Source organism: Cornus florida, unplaced genomic scaffold, assembly GCF_030987335.1.
Source record: "Cornus florida cultivar Cherokee Brave unplaced genomic scaffold, ASM3098733v1 CherokeeBrave_3.0.0_Hap2_Chr10, whole genome shotgun sequence".
Taxonomy (NCBI): domain Eukaryota; kingdom Viridiplantae; phylum Streptophyta; class Magnoliopsida; order Cornales; family Cornaceae; genus Cornus; species Cornus florida.
Genome location: NW_026775580.1, coordinates 94,750,408 through 94,767,116, shown reverse-complemented (window position 1 = coordinate 94,767,116; position 16,709 = coordinate 94,750,408). Strand labels below are relative to the sequence as shown.

At 32.9% G+C, this 16,709-nt stretch overlaps 2 protein-coding genes across 2 annotated transcripts; one reads left to right on the top strand and one right to left on the bottom strand.

Moving 5' to 3' along the window:
- Positions 1-8: 8 nt before the first annotated feature.
- Positions 9-5,181, bottom strand: LOC132276035 (protein LAZ1 homolog 2). Its single transcript, XM_059777284.1, is given in 9 exon segments — positions 9-829; positions 911-1,150; positions 2,477-2,726; positions 3,168-3,256; positions 3,332-3,519; positions 3,904-4,012; positions 4,597-4,653; positions 5,025-5,153; positions 5,155-5,181. Coding segments are annotated over 9 exon segments (1,323 nt in total). The 3' UTR covers positions 9-595.
- A 6,298-nt stretch (positions 5,182-11,479) lies between these two features.
- Positions 11,480-13,932, top strand: LOC132279200 (protein DEEPER ROOTING 1-like). Its single transcript, XM_059781132.1, has 6 exons — positions 11,480-11,768; positions 11,928-12,003; positions 12,245-12,738; positions 12,884-13,040; positions 13,118-13,184; positions 13,316-13,932. The coding sequence occupies exons 1-5, from the start codon at positions 11,763-11,765 to the stop codon at positions 13,135-13,137; spliced, it is 753 nt and encodes a 250-aa protein (XP_059637115.1). The 5' UTR covers positions 11,480-11,762; the 3' UTR covers positions 13,138-13,184; positions 13,316-13,932.
- The last annotated feature ends 2,777 nt before the right edge of the window (positions 13,933-16,709 follow it).

The following is a 16,709-nucleotide window of genomic DNA, read 5'->3' as shown; positions in this document are numbered from 1 at the left end:
CAGTGGTTTCCATGAACCAATATTACATTTAATATTGTGCAAGAATATTAACCCAATCCAGCACAATCTCACTTGCCACCTTCCCACTAACAAAGAACACCCTTGTGAGAAAATAGAAACATAATACAATAAAAATTATTCAACACCATCCCTGCACTTAACCCTGCTTCAGAACATAAAACGCGATACAAATTTATTTTCCCTGCACTTGACCTGCTCTAGAACATAGACCGCGATACCAGGTCCAATGCATGAACATAATCTCAACTAACCAAGCCATTTGGTTAGCAAAGTCTGCCCTTGAGCTCATTGCACCTAATAATAGTCGCATTTAAAATCCAGCATCAGACCATGCACAGCTTAGTCTAAAATTAAATAGCAGGACCCAATCATGATCGTGGCTTCTCCGGTTGCATCAGTATCCATTTTTGCGTATACTTCTGGTGCAAAGTGGTATAGTCTACATATTGAGAACTAAATTAAATCAGCAGTTTCAACCATTCCAAGTAACTTGACAAAATTGATATGATCATTTCCTGATCCTCGTCTGATAATTGTCCGTAGAATCCCTAAACATTAAAAATTTTGAACCTGTTCATCTTCCATTTCCACCATCACTTTCAGTAAATACCTTCTCTTCATAACTCAATACATTGGATCCACTTCTGGTGAGATCTTGCTCAGCATATTCGTCAATTTCTAGTTCTAGCTCCTCTTTGTTGTCATCGGAAGCCACGGATCGGTGGTGAAAAGTCTCCTGGATCCTTGTCATGCCCTTCTCCACAGGTTCCATTGCCTGGTTTATTGTCAAAAAGACGTCCTTGACAACCTGCTCATGCAATGTCAGATAAATATGAACTGAACTTATTGTATTTATGCATGGAAGTAGTATATATAGGGGAGAACTCACATGTTGACCACCTTCAACGACGATGTCCTGAACGCTTTCTCTAACACTAGTTCTTGTTCCATGAGCCTCAACCTCAGATTCTGTCCTTTCAGGAACAGCTGGTTTTTCCTTACCACCCTCGTCTAACTTTGCCACTGCTTGGGCTCTTCGGGTTGCGACTTTCTCGTACTCGGAAGCTGGCAAGAATTGATACGGTTTTGCGGAGAAGACAAAAATGTGAGCCACAGCTGCAATAGCCATCTGACATTCCAGAAACATAAACCAGGTATGATAATATATATTTCAGAAAAAAAAAAAGAAGAAAAAAAGAAGAAGAAGGAAGATGTTTCTGGGTTTCACAAATCGACAAATGCATACTTATTTATTTATTTATTTTTGTCTTTGATCAGAAGCTCTCTCCACAGGGATTATATTTACAGAACATACAAATTAGTGTATTCTTGCATAATAAGGATATGGTGGCTTTTCCTTTTGTTAATACTTCATTTAGATCATATTACGTAATATTAAACAGTATAACTCAACAACCTTATAATCTTGATGTGAAACCCTCAACAACCAACCAAACACAACTTGTTTTCCATAGAGACAAGCCAACTTGACCTTAATGTAACTTTGCATAAATAGAAATAAAAGAATAAACAACTTACCCAAAAAAAAAAATGAATAAATAAAATAACTTCTTGTCCCATATATTCACTTGTGATCATATATCAAAAGTCAATGAAAGTTCCTTTGGGTGAAAAGGAAAAAAAAATGAAGCAGGAAGAGGGAGGACGAGAGATTAACTTAGAAGAGTACAAACTCATTGATCTCAGCAAAGGAAATATTGCTCAAAAAACAAAGAAAGTCACTGTAACTCGCCCCTCTTAATTTCTCTCTTCTCCCATTCAATATCAGAAGGGAAATGGCCCGACAGAGTTCCATTTCTAGTCGTATGAGTTTAAGGGAGTAACATGTGCTTCTTTGTGGAGATCACCATTCCAGCTCCATCACAATGTGGTAAAACATCTCTTTTTTGTTGGCTTTCAAATTGAAAGATGCTTAAGTAATTGCAAGAGAAAATATTTAAATTTCCAAATCACAAATTTGTTTATCAGTAAATAACTAGCTATATTCTTATCAACCACACTTCTTTATTGTAATTCAGACACGTCACATTCCACTTCATTAAGCAAAAGATGATTATTGAGTTTATATGGTCATTGGTGATGAACATTGTGATGTTCATGGTGCATCATGTTGCTGCCAGATAGAAGCCTCCAGTTCTACATGCATATTCTGTAGGACAGTCCTAAAGTCCATGGCTCCATCCCAAAATTCTCCGTATTCAGTTAAAAATATAGCAATGTGACGATACATAGCATCCACGAGGGGCCAAAAAAGATCAACCCCTCGAAGATGCCTAGATCATTCTCTCATTTTTCTTGTCAACTATGAGATTTTCTCCAACATTAAGTAGGGATTCTCAAAAGACTAGGTGTGGTGGGCATTTATAATGGAGAATCAAGCTGTACAGAAAGAAAGTTGACATTTCCGAAATTGTTGCACTAAAGAGAAACTTACTTCTATACAGATTAGAAAATCCTGCAATCCGGTTTTAAATTTTCCTTCCTTGGGCAAAACTCCAAGAGCACACAGTAAGGCGATCCCAACGCCTTGCCACCAAGTAGCAAACACAATTGCTTTAAAACTGATGAACTTTGCAAGCGGTTTTATCGGTTGAAGCCTTTCGTGAGTCACATTATAAAATTGCACTAGGCAATATAATGCCCACATCTGGCTGAAGTTCAATACTACTGCCATGTAAGGGTATCTGCAACAGGAGCAAAAAAAACAGTGAGCAGAAAGATAAGAGAGAGAAGATTGTCAACACTGCAAGGCAACCAAAAAAATAAAAATACAGACAAAAATTATTATTCAATTGATCACAGTTAGCTACCATTTTAACTTGAACTCAATTGGAGTGAATAAGTTGCAGCAGGTTAATTTTTCTTCACTTGGAAACTACCATTGATTTCTAGTGCGGATAAATTACGGGCCTTCTCTCTTCCAGGCAGCATGAAAAATTTGAGGAAAACAATAAAAAGTCTTGACTTTATGATCGAATTATATGTTCCATAGAACATTGAGAAAGTGACCATGAAGTTTGGAGCAATACCATTGTTATGAATGTCAACACTTAACAATCGTCATATATGTAATTATATATTTATGCAACAGTTTTGACTTTTTGTCATTTGTTAATGATACATACCCATAGTACCACTTGAACTCTCCATCACCATACACACCAAAGAGCTCCAGTATGAGTGCTAAGAATGCACATACAGTCTTCAAAATCATCTGGGCTATCGGGAAGATATTAGAGTTAATTGAATCTATTTCAAAAATATAAAAATTGATCTTTTTGTGACTTACATATTGTACAAGGCCAAACTTTTCTATAGATAGCAAATCTTTTCCAAGCACAGATGGTTGGATGAAGAAGTACCAGAATGTTCTCTGTTGCACCTTTGGTTTCTCATCTGCCTCTTCTAGCAATGGCTCGCTCATGAGCAGTTTTCTTGATTCATCTTCCAGCAGTTCTATGACTCTATCTTCTCCACCTAGCACGGATATTGTTCAACTAAAAGGCCTCTAATTGAACAGCGGAAAAAATGAAAAATCTAATAGAAGCGGAGCAACATCATAGAAAGATTTAAAAGACATTATTTTAAAAAAAATAAAATTAACAATTTAATTTTGAGATAGATGTTGAGCCATAAAGAGGTAAGATGCCCATGGAACAAACAACTAAAGGTACACTTATCTAGCGCGGTGTTAAATCCTACAGTTTCTCAAGTCGTTGATTTCAGTGTCAACAAACTAATGTCGAAATATAATTCTGAATTCTAGAGATGGAGAAGAGAGGAAAGCAGCACAAACATAGTCAAGATAGTTTAGTACATTGTGGTGTTTCGAGAAACAGCCAAAAAGATTGTGTAGCTTACCAAGGCATGCGATCAAGTAACTCCCAAAAGAATACAAGGCAAATGCTTCATAGCAGTTTCTTAGAATGTCACACGCGAGGGACAACCTTGGATTCCACAACGATAAAAGCTGAGAGAGAGATGAAAGTCATTAGAGTAATTCGTAGAAGATCTAAAGCTGTCTGTCTTAGATTGTGTAAAGCAATCCCTTTTCTCTCAAAATTTTTATGAGAATACATGTCAAACTGCCTTCAGGTGTTTCTTTTTCATCCCCACCCCAAATCATGGCTTCTGTTCGATTGACACAGTATGAGCATACCATAAATGAGATAAATTTGTTAAATAGTTATTTCTGAAAACACACAGAAGTTTACGTCATGGGTACTAGTAGAAATTTACAAAACTTGTGTATACTTATTTTTGTTAAAAATAAATTATGACCACAAAACGTTATCGTAAATGATAAGCCTTTCAACATGTATTTGCCTCCATAATATTTAATAAGAATAATTCACTCAAAGGCTCTGACGGCCATCATTGAAAGATTCAGGCTTTGCTTAGTAGTGGCATGGGTGAAGAGATGGAAACTAAATGTTGTTTTATTTGCTTTATATGCATTTGAAGGATTATGTCAGATGTACAATCTCGTATATCGTTGTACATCCAAACTATCAAAGAAACCATTAGTATACTTTTAAATGGATAGATCCTTACTGACTCGCTGGCATAGACAGGAACCATGAAAAGAACTCCAACAATCCATTTTTGCTCCTGGAAAAGAACCAAATAAAGATGAGAGTAAGTCCAACCCCCCGAATTACAAAAAAACACAACTTCATAATTCATTTAATTTAGGATCTTATGAATTTGGCTTACATAGCATTTTATTAATATATCTCAGATTAATTTCTTTACTAATTTTCAATATTTATCATTCAATGGATGTGATATTCAGTAAAAAAAGAACTGCCCGGTTAACCAACCAAAAGAATGCACAACAGTTATACAGTCATATCATGAACTGTTATGAACACTAGATTTATTCAATCAAGCAAAATCATTATGCAAAACTTCATAGAATGCAATATTTAATACCACATACACTTAAAAAGTTACAGTAAACATATTGGCAAATAACTAACCTCGGGATTCGTGTATGACCTAAGATGTTGAAAAATTAAGAGGGCGGAGAGCACCAATGCTATGAAGGCAAAGCATGCTGCAATTACGAAGGCTGGTTGATGGAGATCTCTGTATATGTTCTGAAAGTCCGAGACATAAATAGGTGCCATGCCACATGCCTCTTCCGCAGTCAACACTCTCATTTTCTTACAACGCGTAATGCTGTAATGTGCTACTTATTATCAAATCTGGGATCATGACCATAAGAATACACTAATTAGAAGATGAAACTAGAATAAATAATTACCCAATTATTACTTCAGTAATGTCAATGTCTATGTTGTTCACTCATATGACCTATTTTTACTATCCATAAGGTCTCCTTTTAATAAGTTTTGCAGCTCATATGCCATTAAGCTGTCAGGCCCCAAGGATTGTCCACCAAACTCTTAAGAGCTACACTAGTATCGATCACATGCAATTTAACTATACAAGGGAAAACTACTTTAGTAATGTGGCAGCCATTGTTGTTGCAAACTCCAAGGATTGTACACCGAACTCTCAACATCATAACGTGGTATCACCAACTGATTAAATACTGACACATAGTGATTGAACCCATTAAAGTAAAGCACTTTTACTTATGTGATAAGATATAATTGGCTGATGACACGGATGACAAAGTACAACCATGCATTTCCCGGCTCGACATTTTTGCGAACCTATTTTTACAAGATTTGTTTTGTTGCATTCTTTTTAATGTAATGGGCTTTTCTATCTTCTAAATCTCAATGAAAATTTCACTTTGTGTGATTCAAACAGGGCTTTCTAATCTTTCAACTGATGTTGAAAGAATAGGTTTAGTCCAAATGGAGCAATCTGAAACCTAGTTCAAAATAATTTAGCAAATCATCACTAATAAATACCTCCACAACCTCAGCCATAAAAATTTTGATTAAATGTTGCAGGGATTTGTTTAATATAGGCATAACCACCATATTAACAACAAAGATTGTGTTTAATAATTATATAATTTGGGTCAATTCAGGTATTACATGAAGAAATCCTACATTGAGCAATTAATAAAAAAGTAAACAAATGAAAATTAAACTAATTTATGGAAACAAAAATGAAAGTGAAAAACTAATTACAGGTAATGAATATGATTTGGATTTGACTTAAACACAGTAGCTGACCTGTGAGAGTGTTTGTCCATAGAACAGATTGCTTCAGTGGCTGTGTGAACTAGTGAAAGACGAGCACAAAAATAAGGTTGTAGGGTATGCCTATACGTATAGGACCTGCATGAATTTATGTATATATTTTGAGTCTAAAGTTGACACGTTTCAGAATCCCAACTAGGCAGTTATGAATGCACGACACGTAGGTGAAATTATGTATGTCTGTGCGTGTGACTCTGTATTTTACTCCATATAGATCGTTATAGTTTTTAGTGTTTATACACGTCAGTCTGTGTGACTCTGTGCGTTACCCAGGCCCAACTAGTGAAGCCCGGCCATATCACGGTGTGGGTTAGGCCTCAACCCTAGCCCACGGGCTGACAGGACTTTTTGTTTTTTTAACCACTTAATAGTATATTACTTAAACCACTTAAATATACTGGCGTAATTAGTAATATAGGTCCCATACACTATAAACTTATAACTATTATAATATACGAAGTAGTAGTACTTTGTTTATTTATAAATTATATAACAGTATAATATTACCCAACAATCATAGGTTAATAGTTTCAATTTAAATATTAATTTGAGTTTTTTTTTTTTTTCGGGAATCTTAATTTGATTTCTATTGCACAAAATTTGATGGGCCACATGATCAATAAAGCAACCTAAAAAGAATTATTTTAGTGGACATTTTTGAATATTTTTATAAATTATAGTCTTTTTTACAATAAAAATTAATTAGCCCAAGGGTAAATAATTATTTCAGAGAGCATTTTTTGCTTTTTTATAAATTATTGACCTAAATTAATAAAAATTAATGCCCGTTTCTAAATAATAAAAAAATATATATATTTTAAGAGGGACATTTTAAAAACCTTTATAACTTAGAGGCCCGCATGGGCCCGGGGGCATGCGCCCCCATGGGCCTGGCTCCACCCTGTATATATATATATATATTTATATTAGAATATATTATGAAATCTCTCAGTTGGGTAAAAGTAGATTATTTAACAGTACGAATTTCCACTTTGGGAAAGTCATATGCTGGAGGTTTCCAAGTAAATGTCGAGACAGATGATAAATATATAAATATATATGGGTATAGACCTTGGGAAAACCTCACATGGCTTCTAGTGTTGAAAATGTATAAATTGAAATATTACATATTGATATGGCTTCTTGGTTTAAGTGTGCATGTTTAGTCAAGTGGAGACCCTCTTCCATCGCTTTTGATCCCTTATTAAATCCCCAGAATTTCGGTAGGGTAACTTCTAGTGTTTAAGTAAATTTATATATATATATATATATATATATATATAGAATATAATCAAATGCATTGGGTGATGCATCGATGGTATCATTATTGTAGATTGTCGATGGACCACCGATCGACAATATATAGCAACTAGCAAGTAAACCTCAAGTACTTGTAATACTATATGTTTGCATCGGACATGATTGGAGAGTGTTAGAATATATAGAGCTGGACCTCGTGTTTGACGTACGAACACACGCGTTGGTCTGATACGGTCCGATGACTAATCCACAACGTCGTCATTTGACACGTAGGCTGCCAGCCTGCACGAGCACAGATCGTCTGCATGCATGCCCAGCAAATTAATTGGTGGGGAGGTATGCATGGTCCCACCCATGTGAGATGGGACAACTTCACGTGGACTGGTGTCAATTGGGATCCAGCCCCAGAAAGAGAAAAATATTACTGTTGTCTGTACTTTATAGGCCAAGGCCCAAGACCGAGCCTTAGAGATTTGAGGGACTTCTTTTGACAATATATATAGAGAAAACCACACACATGTATCATATATATGTGTGTGTTGGGTTAAAACTAGAGGAATTAATATTATTTAATTAAGAAGATAAGAGCAGGTGAGCATGATATTCTAAAATATATAGGTGTAGGATATAAGCTACTTGTTCATCAAAAGTACGTACTAGCCAATTAATTTTCCATGACATTTAGTTTTTGGACTCGGTTGGATCGATTGTGCACATATGCTGAGCTTTTAGCATGCCATGTTTATCATTGATGTATGATTTGAAGCATTTTGGATCCAACTCCAATTCTATTACCAACAATTCCACTTAATGTACGCGTGATGATTGAGAAGCATTTTTCGGATTCAGAAAATTGTGCTAGAGAAGAGGGCAAAAGTGAATTTTTTTTTGTTTTTAGATGGGATAAACGTTAAAATTTCATTGATATATAAATGAAACTGAGAAAAATTACCAGTATTTAAAGTTCTAAAAATAAAATAAAATAAAATAAAAATCAGAATTTTAAGTCTTTGACCGTCAAAAAGTAACACAAACACCCACTTTGCCTCTATAGGCACGGAATTTTTTTATTTTTTTTTTTGCTTCTCATATGGGAAATAGCCCAGCATAATGTGTGTGCTCCAATAAAATAATATAATCTAATGGTATAAACGATTTTGATTAGGAAAATAATTTTTGCACATGATAGTGTAAATTGCCAAATTTATTCTTTTTAATTCATTATTTATATAACAAATAAGAGAGTGAGTTCTCCACTTACTTGTAATTAGTATAAATAATTAATAAAAAATAATTTTATTAGATAATTAATTGTAAATCTTGTTTTGGTTAAAAATTACCAGTATTTAAAACTCTAAAAATAAAATAAAATAAAATAAAAAAATCAGAATTTTAAGTCTTTGACCGTCAAAAAGTAACACAAAAATCAGAATTTTTTTTTTTATTTTTTAGATGTGATAAACATTAAAATTTCATTGATATATAAATGAAACTGAGAAAAATTACCAGTATTTAAAACTCTAAAAATAAAATAAAATAAAATAAAAAATCAGAATTTTAAGTCTTTGACGGTCAAAAAGTAACACAAACACCCACTTTGCCTCTATAGGCACGGAATTTTTTTATTTTTTATTTGCTTCTCAGATGGGAAATAGCCCAGCATAATGTGTGTGCCCCGATAAAATAATATAATCTGATGGTATAAACGATTTTGATTAGGAAAATAATTTTTGCACAGGATAGTGTCAATTGCTAAATTTATTCTTTTTAATTCATTATTTATATAACAAATAAGAGAGTGAGTTCTCTACTTACTTGTATTTAGTATAAATAATTAATAAAAAATAATTTTATTAGATAATTAATTGTAAATCTTGTTTTGGTTAAAAATTACCAGTATTTAAAACTCTAAAAATAAAATAAAATAAAAAAAAAATCAGAATTTTAAGTCTTTGACCGTCAAAAAGTAACACAAAAATCAGAATTTTTTTTTTATTTTTTAGATGTGATAAACGTTAAAATTTCATTGATATATAAATGAAACTGAGAAAAATTACCAGTATTTAAAACTCTAAAAATAAAATAAAATAAAATAAAAAATCAGAATTTTAAGTCTTTGAACGTCAAAAAGTAACACAAACACCCACTTTGCCTCTATAGGCACGGAATTTTTTTATTTTTTATTTGCTTCTCAGATGGGAAATAGCCCAGCATAATGTGTGTGCCCCGATAAAATAATATAATCTGATGGTATAAACGATTTTGATTAGGAAAATAATTTTTGCACAGGATAGTGTCAATTGCTAATTTTATTCTTTTTAATTCATTATTTATATAACAAATAAGAGAGTGAGTTCTCCACTTACTTATATTTAGTATAAATAATTAATAAAAAATAATTTTATTAGATAATTAATTGTAAATCTTGTTTTGGTTAAAAATTAATTGTAAATCTATCACTACTATTTTGATTATTAATGAAGGTTGAACATGCACACGCATACAGGGTACGTATGTGGTACTTGTATGGTTTGCTTATTATTTCTCCTTTGCATGCGTGCGTGTGTGTCGGTACATACAAGGCCAAGAGATATGAATGATCATGCAGAGCTTAATAGATGTAAGCATGGATTTGATTAAAAGATATGGTACTAGAGGTTTCAGAGTGGGCTCCCATTTAACTAAGACTCAAATTAAGTCATGCCGGGCGGTGGCAGTACCGGTGGTGGTAGTGGTGCAGTGAGAATGAGATGATTAGCAGGCGGCGGCCGGTACTGGTTGGGTCAGTAAGGAACATGACATCCCCACCCCACCCCGCCACTGCATGGGCTGGTTGGCTGTAACCGGCCCTTTGTTTTGATACCCATGCTTTATTTTTTCCTAGTTTTCTTTTTTTTTTTAAAGTCTGTTATTATATATATATATATGTATCTCTTTCTGCCATCTCTTTTTGTAGTATATGCTAATTTCACCTTAATAATATAAAAAAGTAGTTTTATTTTACAATTGCAAAAAATGCTTGTGATCAGTGACATCAGTCTCAAAAACTACACATGTAAGGCACATGAGTAATGATCAGTGTGGATGTAGTTTATGCCACGTCATCAAAAGTTAAATCAAGCTGACGTCACCTCAGTGTCGGCTTAAAAAAAGAATAACAAGAAGACAAAATGATCAACACTCGATTGACGATAAAGTTCTAGCCATCTCAGCAGAGGCAACTAGTTGACGAGAATCCATAAGGCATGGGACCCGGGCTTTCAATCGATGGGTGTTGAACCTCGATTCGATCAAAGCCACAACTATCGATCGATGAGTCTTGAACCTCGATCCGACCAAGTCAGAAATTATCGATCGATGGGCCTTGAACCTCGATCCGACCAAGCCATACTCTATCAAAGAAAACAAACAGAGGGTAGGACTCTTCAAGGCCAATGGAAATGCAGAAGGGACTTTAGAATGGAGGATGAAAAACTAGCTAAGTCTTGCTTAGACAGAACCTAATTCGAGGAGAAAAAGTGAAAGACATGCTGGAGTAAGTATAAAGACCTTTATACCTACCTTTTATGTAGGTCATTCAAGGAGATAGTACACCTGGTGACAAAATTGGAAAAATTGGGATTAGGGCATCATGATTCATAAAGGAACATGAGCCCCGACTCATCTTATCCAAAAGCCCAACATATACAATCTGAATGACCTAAGGCTATAAAGAGGTGTCAAAGGCAAAAGGGTTAAGGACACAAAGATTTCAAGTTTTGTCAATACTCCAGACTTTGTCTTCTCTACCAACGTTTCAGTCCTCAAGTTTTTTTTCCCTCAATCGACTCTTTTATATTCCTTATATTGTTTTAGTGGTATTTCTCTCATAATTTTTTCTCGAGCTTGGCTCGAAAAACAGGTACATACAATAAGTATTATATATTTTACAGTATTTAGTTAAACAAGATCTATTTATATATATATATATCAATATAATTATTTAGTGGGTAAAGAACACGAATGCGGTTGTTGAAAGAAAAAAAGAAAAGAAAAAGATGTATATATATATTGAAGGAGAGAGATAACGCGGCAAAGGGCCGAGTTTTGGAACTTGAACCATTAGAAACTAGCATGAAAACCGTGGAATCCTCTCTCTATTTAACCTTTGTAATGAAGCACATCTTTCTTTGGCTTAAAACAATTGATTTATTTAAGCCCACCCTCACTTTATATATCTACCTGCAGTTTCTCTAGCCCATTTCGTAAAGCTATTCATAATTTCTATCCACCCAAATGAAGGTAAGTTAGATGATCGATCTACGGTTCATCAATTGTGTATAATGTACCTAAATAGATACATATATACAACATGCACATATATATATATATATATATATATATATATATTGGGTGTTTGTAAATTGGTCGATCTATGATACTTATGACTTCTGTTTTCAGATACTAAGCTGGATGCAGAGAAGGCTCGACGGAAAACATGGCACCAGAAAACCAAAATCAATCTCATCCGCCAATCGTGAGAATCTCTTTCGTTTTTCTGTCAACTTGAAATTTCAAGATTTTGACTTTTTTATTTTCTTTTTGAACACTGTGATTTACAAAATAAAAATAAAAATTGAAGTTATTAGTCTTTCTGACTAATAATTTGAATGTGGTACTCATGCTCACATATAATTATTTGTGGGCTGTATATAAATGGTAAGGATTTACCCAGTCATATATATATATATGATTTTGTTGTGTTATTACTAATACAGATCATATGCTGCAACAACCTCCCAAAGAAGAATTCAGTGATTGGCCTGATGGACTACTTGCAATTGGGACATTTGGTCACGACGGTTTAAAAGAAGATCCACACAGCAGCATTAATAATATTGTTCAGGGGACCCTATCTTCCTCTCAAGACATTACTCCTGAAGAAGTTGGAGAACTTGAGAAAGAGTTGAATTTATTATTGAATAAACAAGTTTCTGGTGGATGTAGTTGGGCAGTGGAGTTAGACATTCATAATCTTCCGGGAGATGACAGAACTAACAGCGATACAGTTTGCGCTCACAAAAATGGTAATCTCCAGCAGAGTATCAGTGATGTTTTGAACAGAGGGAACGATAATCGTTTGGATCACACTAACAGTGCCATTAGCAAAAAGTCATTGTCTTTTCTTCTTAAGAAGGTGTTTCTCTGCCCAAGTGGATTTCCACCCGCTCGCAGCTTAAGAGATCCAATTCCACAGTCCAGAATGGAGAAGGTAAATGTTCATAGTATATATATCTCTCTATGCATCTTAGATGAGCTTGATTATATAATGCAATTATGATTTTTTTTTTTTTTTTTCCTGCATTTTGAAATTAGAAATTAATTCTTTGTTTGTTGATTACTCTATATGTCTGCAGATTATGAGAACTATACTGCACAAGAAGATATATCCCCAAAGTTCCACGACGAAGAAATATTTGGAAAATAGAAAAATGCCCGAGTCGACTGACTGTAGAGATGAAATGCTTGACAAACAAAATGTTGGAAGTAAATGGGTCAAAACAGATTCTGAATGTAAGTTTCTGGCTCGGTGTTGATCAAAACAAAACTAATTTTACAGTAAATTGATGTATCTATATTTCTGGTTGCAGTTATTGTTCTAGAGATATGAAATGATTTGCCTCTTCTTTAATTTGGCAGTGGTGAAAATATTGTTTGGTAAGAATACACTTTTATTTACAACTAGTTTGAAAATTTCCCTCTTTATGTCTACTCAATTTTCAGCTGGTCTTCAGACATAAATCCAACCTCTCTGATTTTCTGTCTTCATTCTTATATTATATATGCAGGCATGTACCATATGATAAGTCATGTTGGGAGAATTTCAGTCTTGGAAGCAGCTTGTTATTGTGCAATACCACAAATTTATAGTGTTGAACTCCGAAGTCATGAGGATCATAAGCCTTTTGTAGTTTTGATGACGATTTTAACGTTTTACAATGATCTGTATAAGGATGTATGAACACCCTGGTGCTGTCGCTGGTGTGCGAAGATGCATTTGTGACACTGAATTAACAAAAAAAAAAAAAAAAAAAAAAAAATAGAGGAAGTATTTTATTTCAATTATGTTTCAGCATTCAGCATTGGGAAACTGAGATTTGGGCATTTGAAATGGAAGTCACACATTTGTTCACTACAGTAATGTTGTGAATCTTGTGATATATGATGCCTGTCGCACACAGTAGATTTCACACAGTAAATTGAAGGTGTGCAGATAAGATTTGAAGGGCTTATAAAAAGGAAAATGATTCATTTACAGAAACAAACATCAGAGTGACAGGTCTGACTCTCTCATGGCCCTTGCATTAATTAAGTGGAATACTTGAGCTGATATCTGAAGTGAAGGGTCAACAAATTTGGGGGCCTAAGTGAGTCCATAATCAGTCCAAATTATAGCATATATATATATATATATACAAACCAAATAAAATTAGAAATCTTGAATATCTAGAGTGTGTACAAAGGACTAAAGCTGGATATATTTATCTCCTATGATCAGTGTAAATAAGCAATTGAGGTAAATCCCATTTCCTTTGCAGCCTGGCTTTGCTTGAAATTTATCATAGACCAAATTCCAAATTTAAGCAAATTTATAAAAAAAACACAATTAATTGGATAAGCACTTGATCTGTTCAAAATTAAGCTTTGAATTTAGTTATTAAGCAGCAACACCGTAGTCAAGACTTCTTAAAATCTTGCACTCAAAACCATCACATTTCACCTAAAGAAGGGTTTATTCTGGCTTCTCCAATGATAGCTGAACCTTTGATCTCTATCTAACAACCCCTACAATTACTGAAATAGACTCAATCCTGGAGACCACTCTAGCTGCAAAGTCCGTCTGCTTTGGGGTAGATAGCAAAGAGACCCAATTCACAGGATGATATGCATTTTTTATGTCAATTTTCAAAGCACAAATGGGGATTTTACTGCTGTTGGTAGTCTTTCATAAGATCTTCAATCAGAAGGCAGGGACTAATGGCAGATTGCTTGGGGGTTTTGCAAGAAGGAAATAAGAATGGACTTTAATTACTTTATTAGCTATGATTTTTTAGATTATAGTAGCAAGATGTGGGCTTCAAAATGGTGGTATGATGAAGTTAGACATTTTATTCTTATGACTTTGTAATATAAATAAAAGAAAAAGTATAAATAAATAAATAATTGTGTTTAATTTAGTAGTCCCCTGATATCTTCTTCATTTTTGAGAAAAACTAGATTGAATTCTAAATCTGGCTTCACCTAGCTAGTCGGAATCTAATAATATATATATTTCGATCCAATCTGATCATTTTTGTTTGAAATTTCACCTCTCAAATATAGTTCTTTACATAACATGACTATCCTAAAAAACCTTCCAACTCAAGCACCATTTTTTCCATATCTTTATTATCCTAAAATTCCATCTTATATATGATTCTTTCCATCACTTTTTCTAGAACAAAAATTTCATTTGAAGTTTTGAATATCAACAAAAATCGATGATTGAAGAATCAAAATTCTTATTTTATTAATTTGATTGTGTTTTTTTTAATTGTTTTGTTAAATTCTCAATTGTTACTTTATTTGAAAGTTATTTTTTATTTTTTTTCTTTTCGGTAAGTAAAGAGAGTTATTTTTGTTAATTTATTTTTTAAGAGTTTTTGTTTTGAAAGACTTACATTTTGGTTTTAAATTACCTATTTTTACACTGCTATGTAAAGTCAGTAAAATATTGATTTTGTATTTATCTGGCCAAGTAACAGTACTCTCTATTAAATTTGGTAAAGTGCACTTAACCCCCCTTAACTTTTACCGTTTCCAATAAACTGCTCTTTGCTATTTTTTTTTTTTTTTCCCCAACAAACCTCCCCTTAACCAACCAGGGGTTGTTTTTTGAATTTTTGCAAGAATACCCCCACCAACCATGTCAACGGGGGTACGCAAGTTGCCCAATTGTATGAATTTTATCTTTCTATGTGTATCAGTATATTTTTAATTAAAAAATATATATAAAAAAATTATAAAATAAAATTCATAGTTACGAGTGTAATTACATTATTTGTTTAGCATGTACAAAGTATCTAGTATAGTTAAATCTTGTAATATTTATTTTTTAATTTTATTTTCTATTAAAAAAAAAAAAGAAGAAGAAGAGAAAAACCTACTATTTTATGCCATTCAATTACTTTTTGTAATTTAAAATTCATTTTTTTCAATCTAATTTTTTTTGATCAAATATCCATCTCATATACTTACACACACACATTATATAAATTAAAAAATATAATAATGATATAATAATATATAGTATGAGTAAACATATAAGATTTGAACTTACATATAGTGCATTCATAACTATATACTTTTAAATTTTTTTTTTCTTTTTAATGTTTTGCTAAAAAAAATATAAGTTGAAATATTATTGTTATAAGAAAGGGAAAGAAAAAAAAAAAACTAGTTAAATTCAGCTAATTGGACAAATTGAATAATCCCGACTTGGTTAGTGGGCTATTTTTTGCGCAAATTTAAATAGTCACCCCCTCCCTTCGTTTTTTTAGCCAAATATATAATAAAGGAAGAATTTACTACAAAAGGATGAAAGTTAAAGGGATTAACTGCACTTGACCCTATTATATTTGATGATTGTTCTGAGATTAAAATACGGTTCATTGACAAATCTATATTGAGTGAAATTTTTTCTAGCTCAAGTTTCTAGAAATTTATTAGAACATCACTAATCATTGTTAGGGGTATCAATTCATGTTCCCGAATCGTAATCATGTCGTGTCAATTTTAAGATATTATACTAAACAGTTCAACCTGAACACGACTCATTTAATAATCGTGTCAATAATTCTTAACACTAACCCGACTTGTTTATTAAACGGGTTATACGTGTAACCCGTTTATGACCTATTTACAAAAAATAATAATAATAATAATAATAATAATAAAATATTAATAATACTCAATAAAATAATAAATACTATAAAAAAAATATAAATTTAATCAACTAAATTACTAAATAATTTATAGTTTATAAAGATTAAATTATAAGACACAAGTTTATATAGTAATTTTAGAATTTAAATAGAATTTTATTTATAACATATATAGTTAAAAGTGTATAAACGGATTACACGGGTTGAATCCTTCAACCTAAATACGACACGATTAATTAAACAGGTTAATCGTGTCGAC

Coding starts and splice junctions, on each gene's coding strand:
- LOC132279200 (XM_059781132.1), top strand. Junction 12,004..12,244: donor ATCAATCTCATCCGCCAATC/GTGAGAATCTCT, acceptor TTACTAATACAG/ATCATATGCTGCAACAACCT. Junction 12,739..12,883: donor CACAGTCCAGAATGGAGAAG/GTAAATGTTCAT, acceptor ATATGTCTGCAG/ATTATGAGAACTATACTGCA.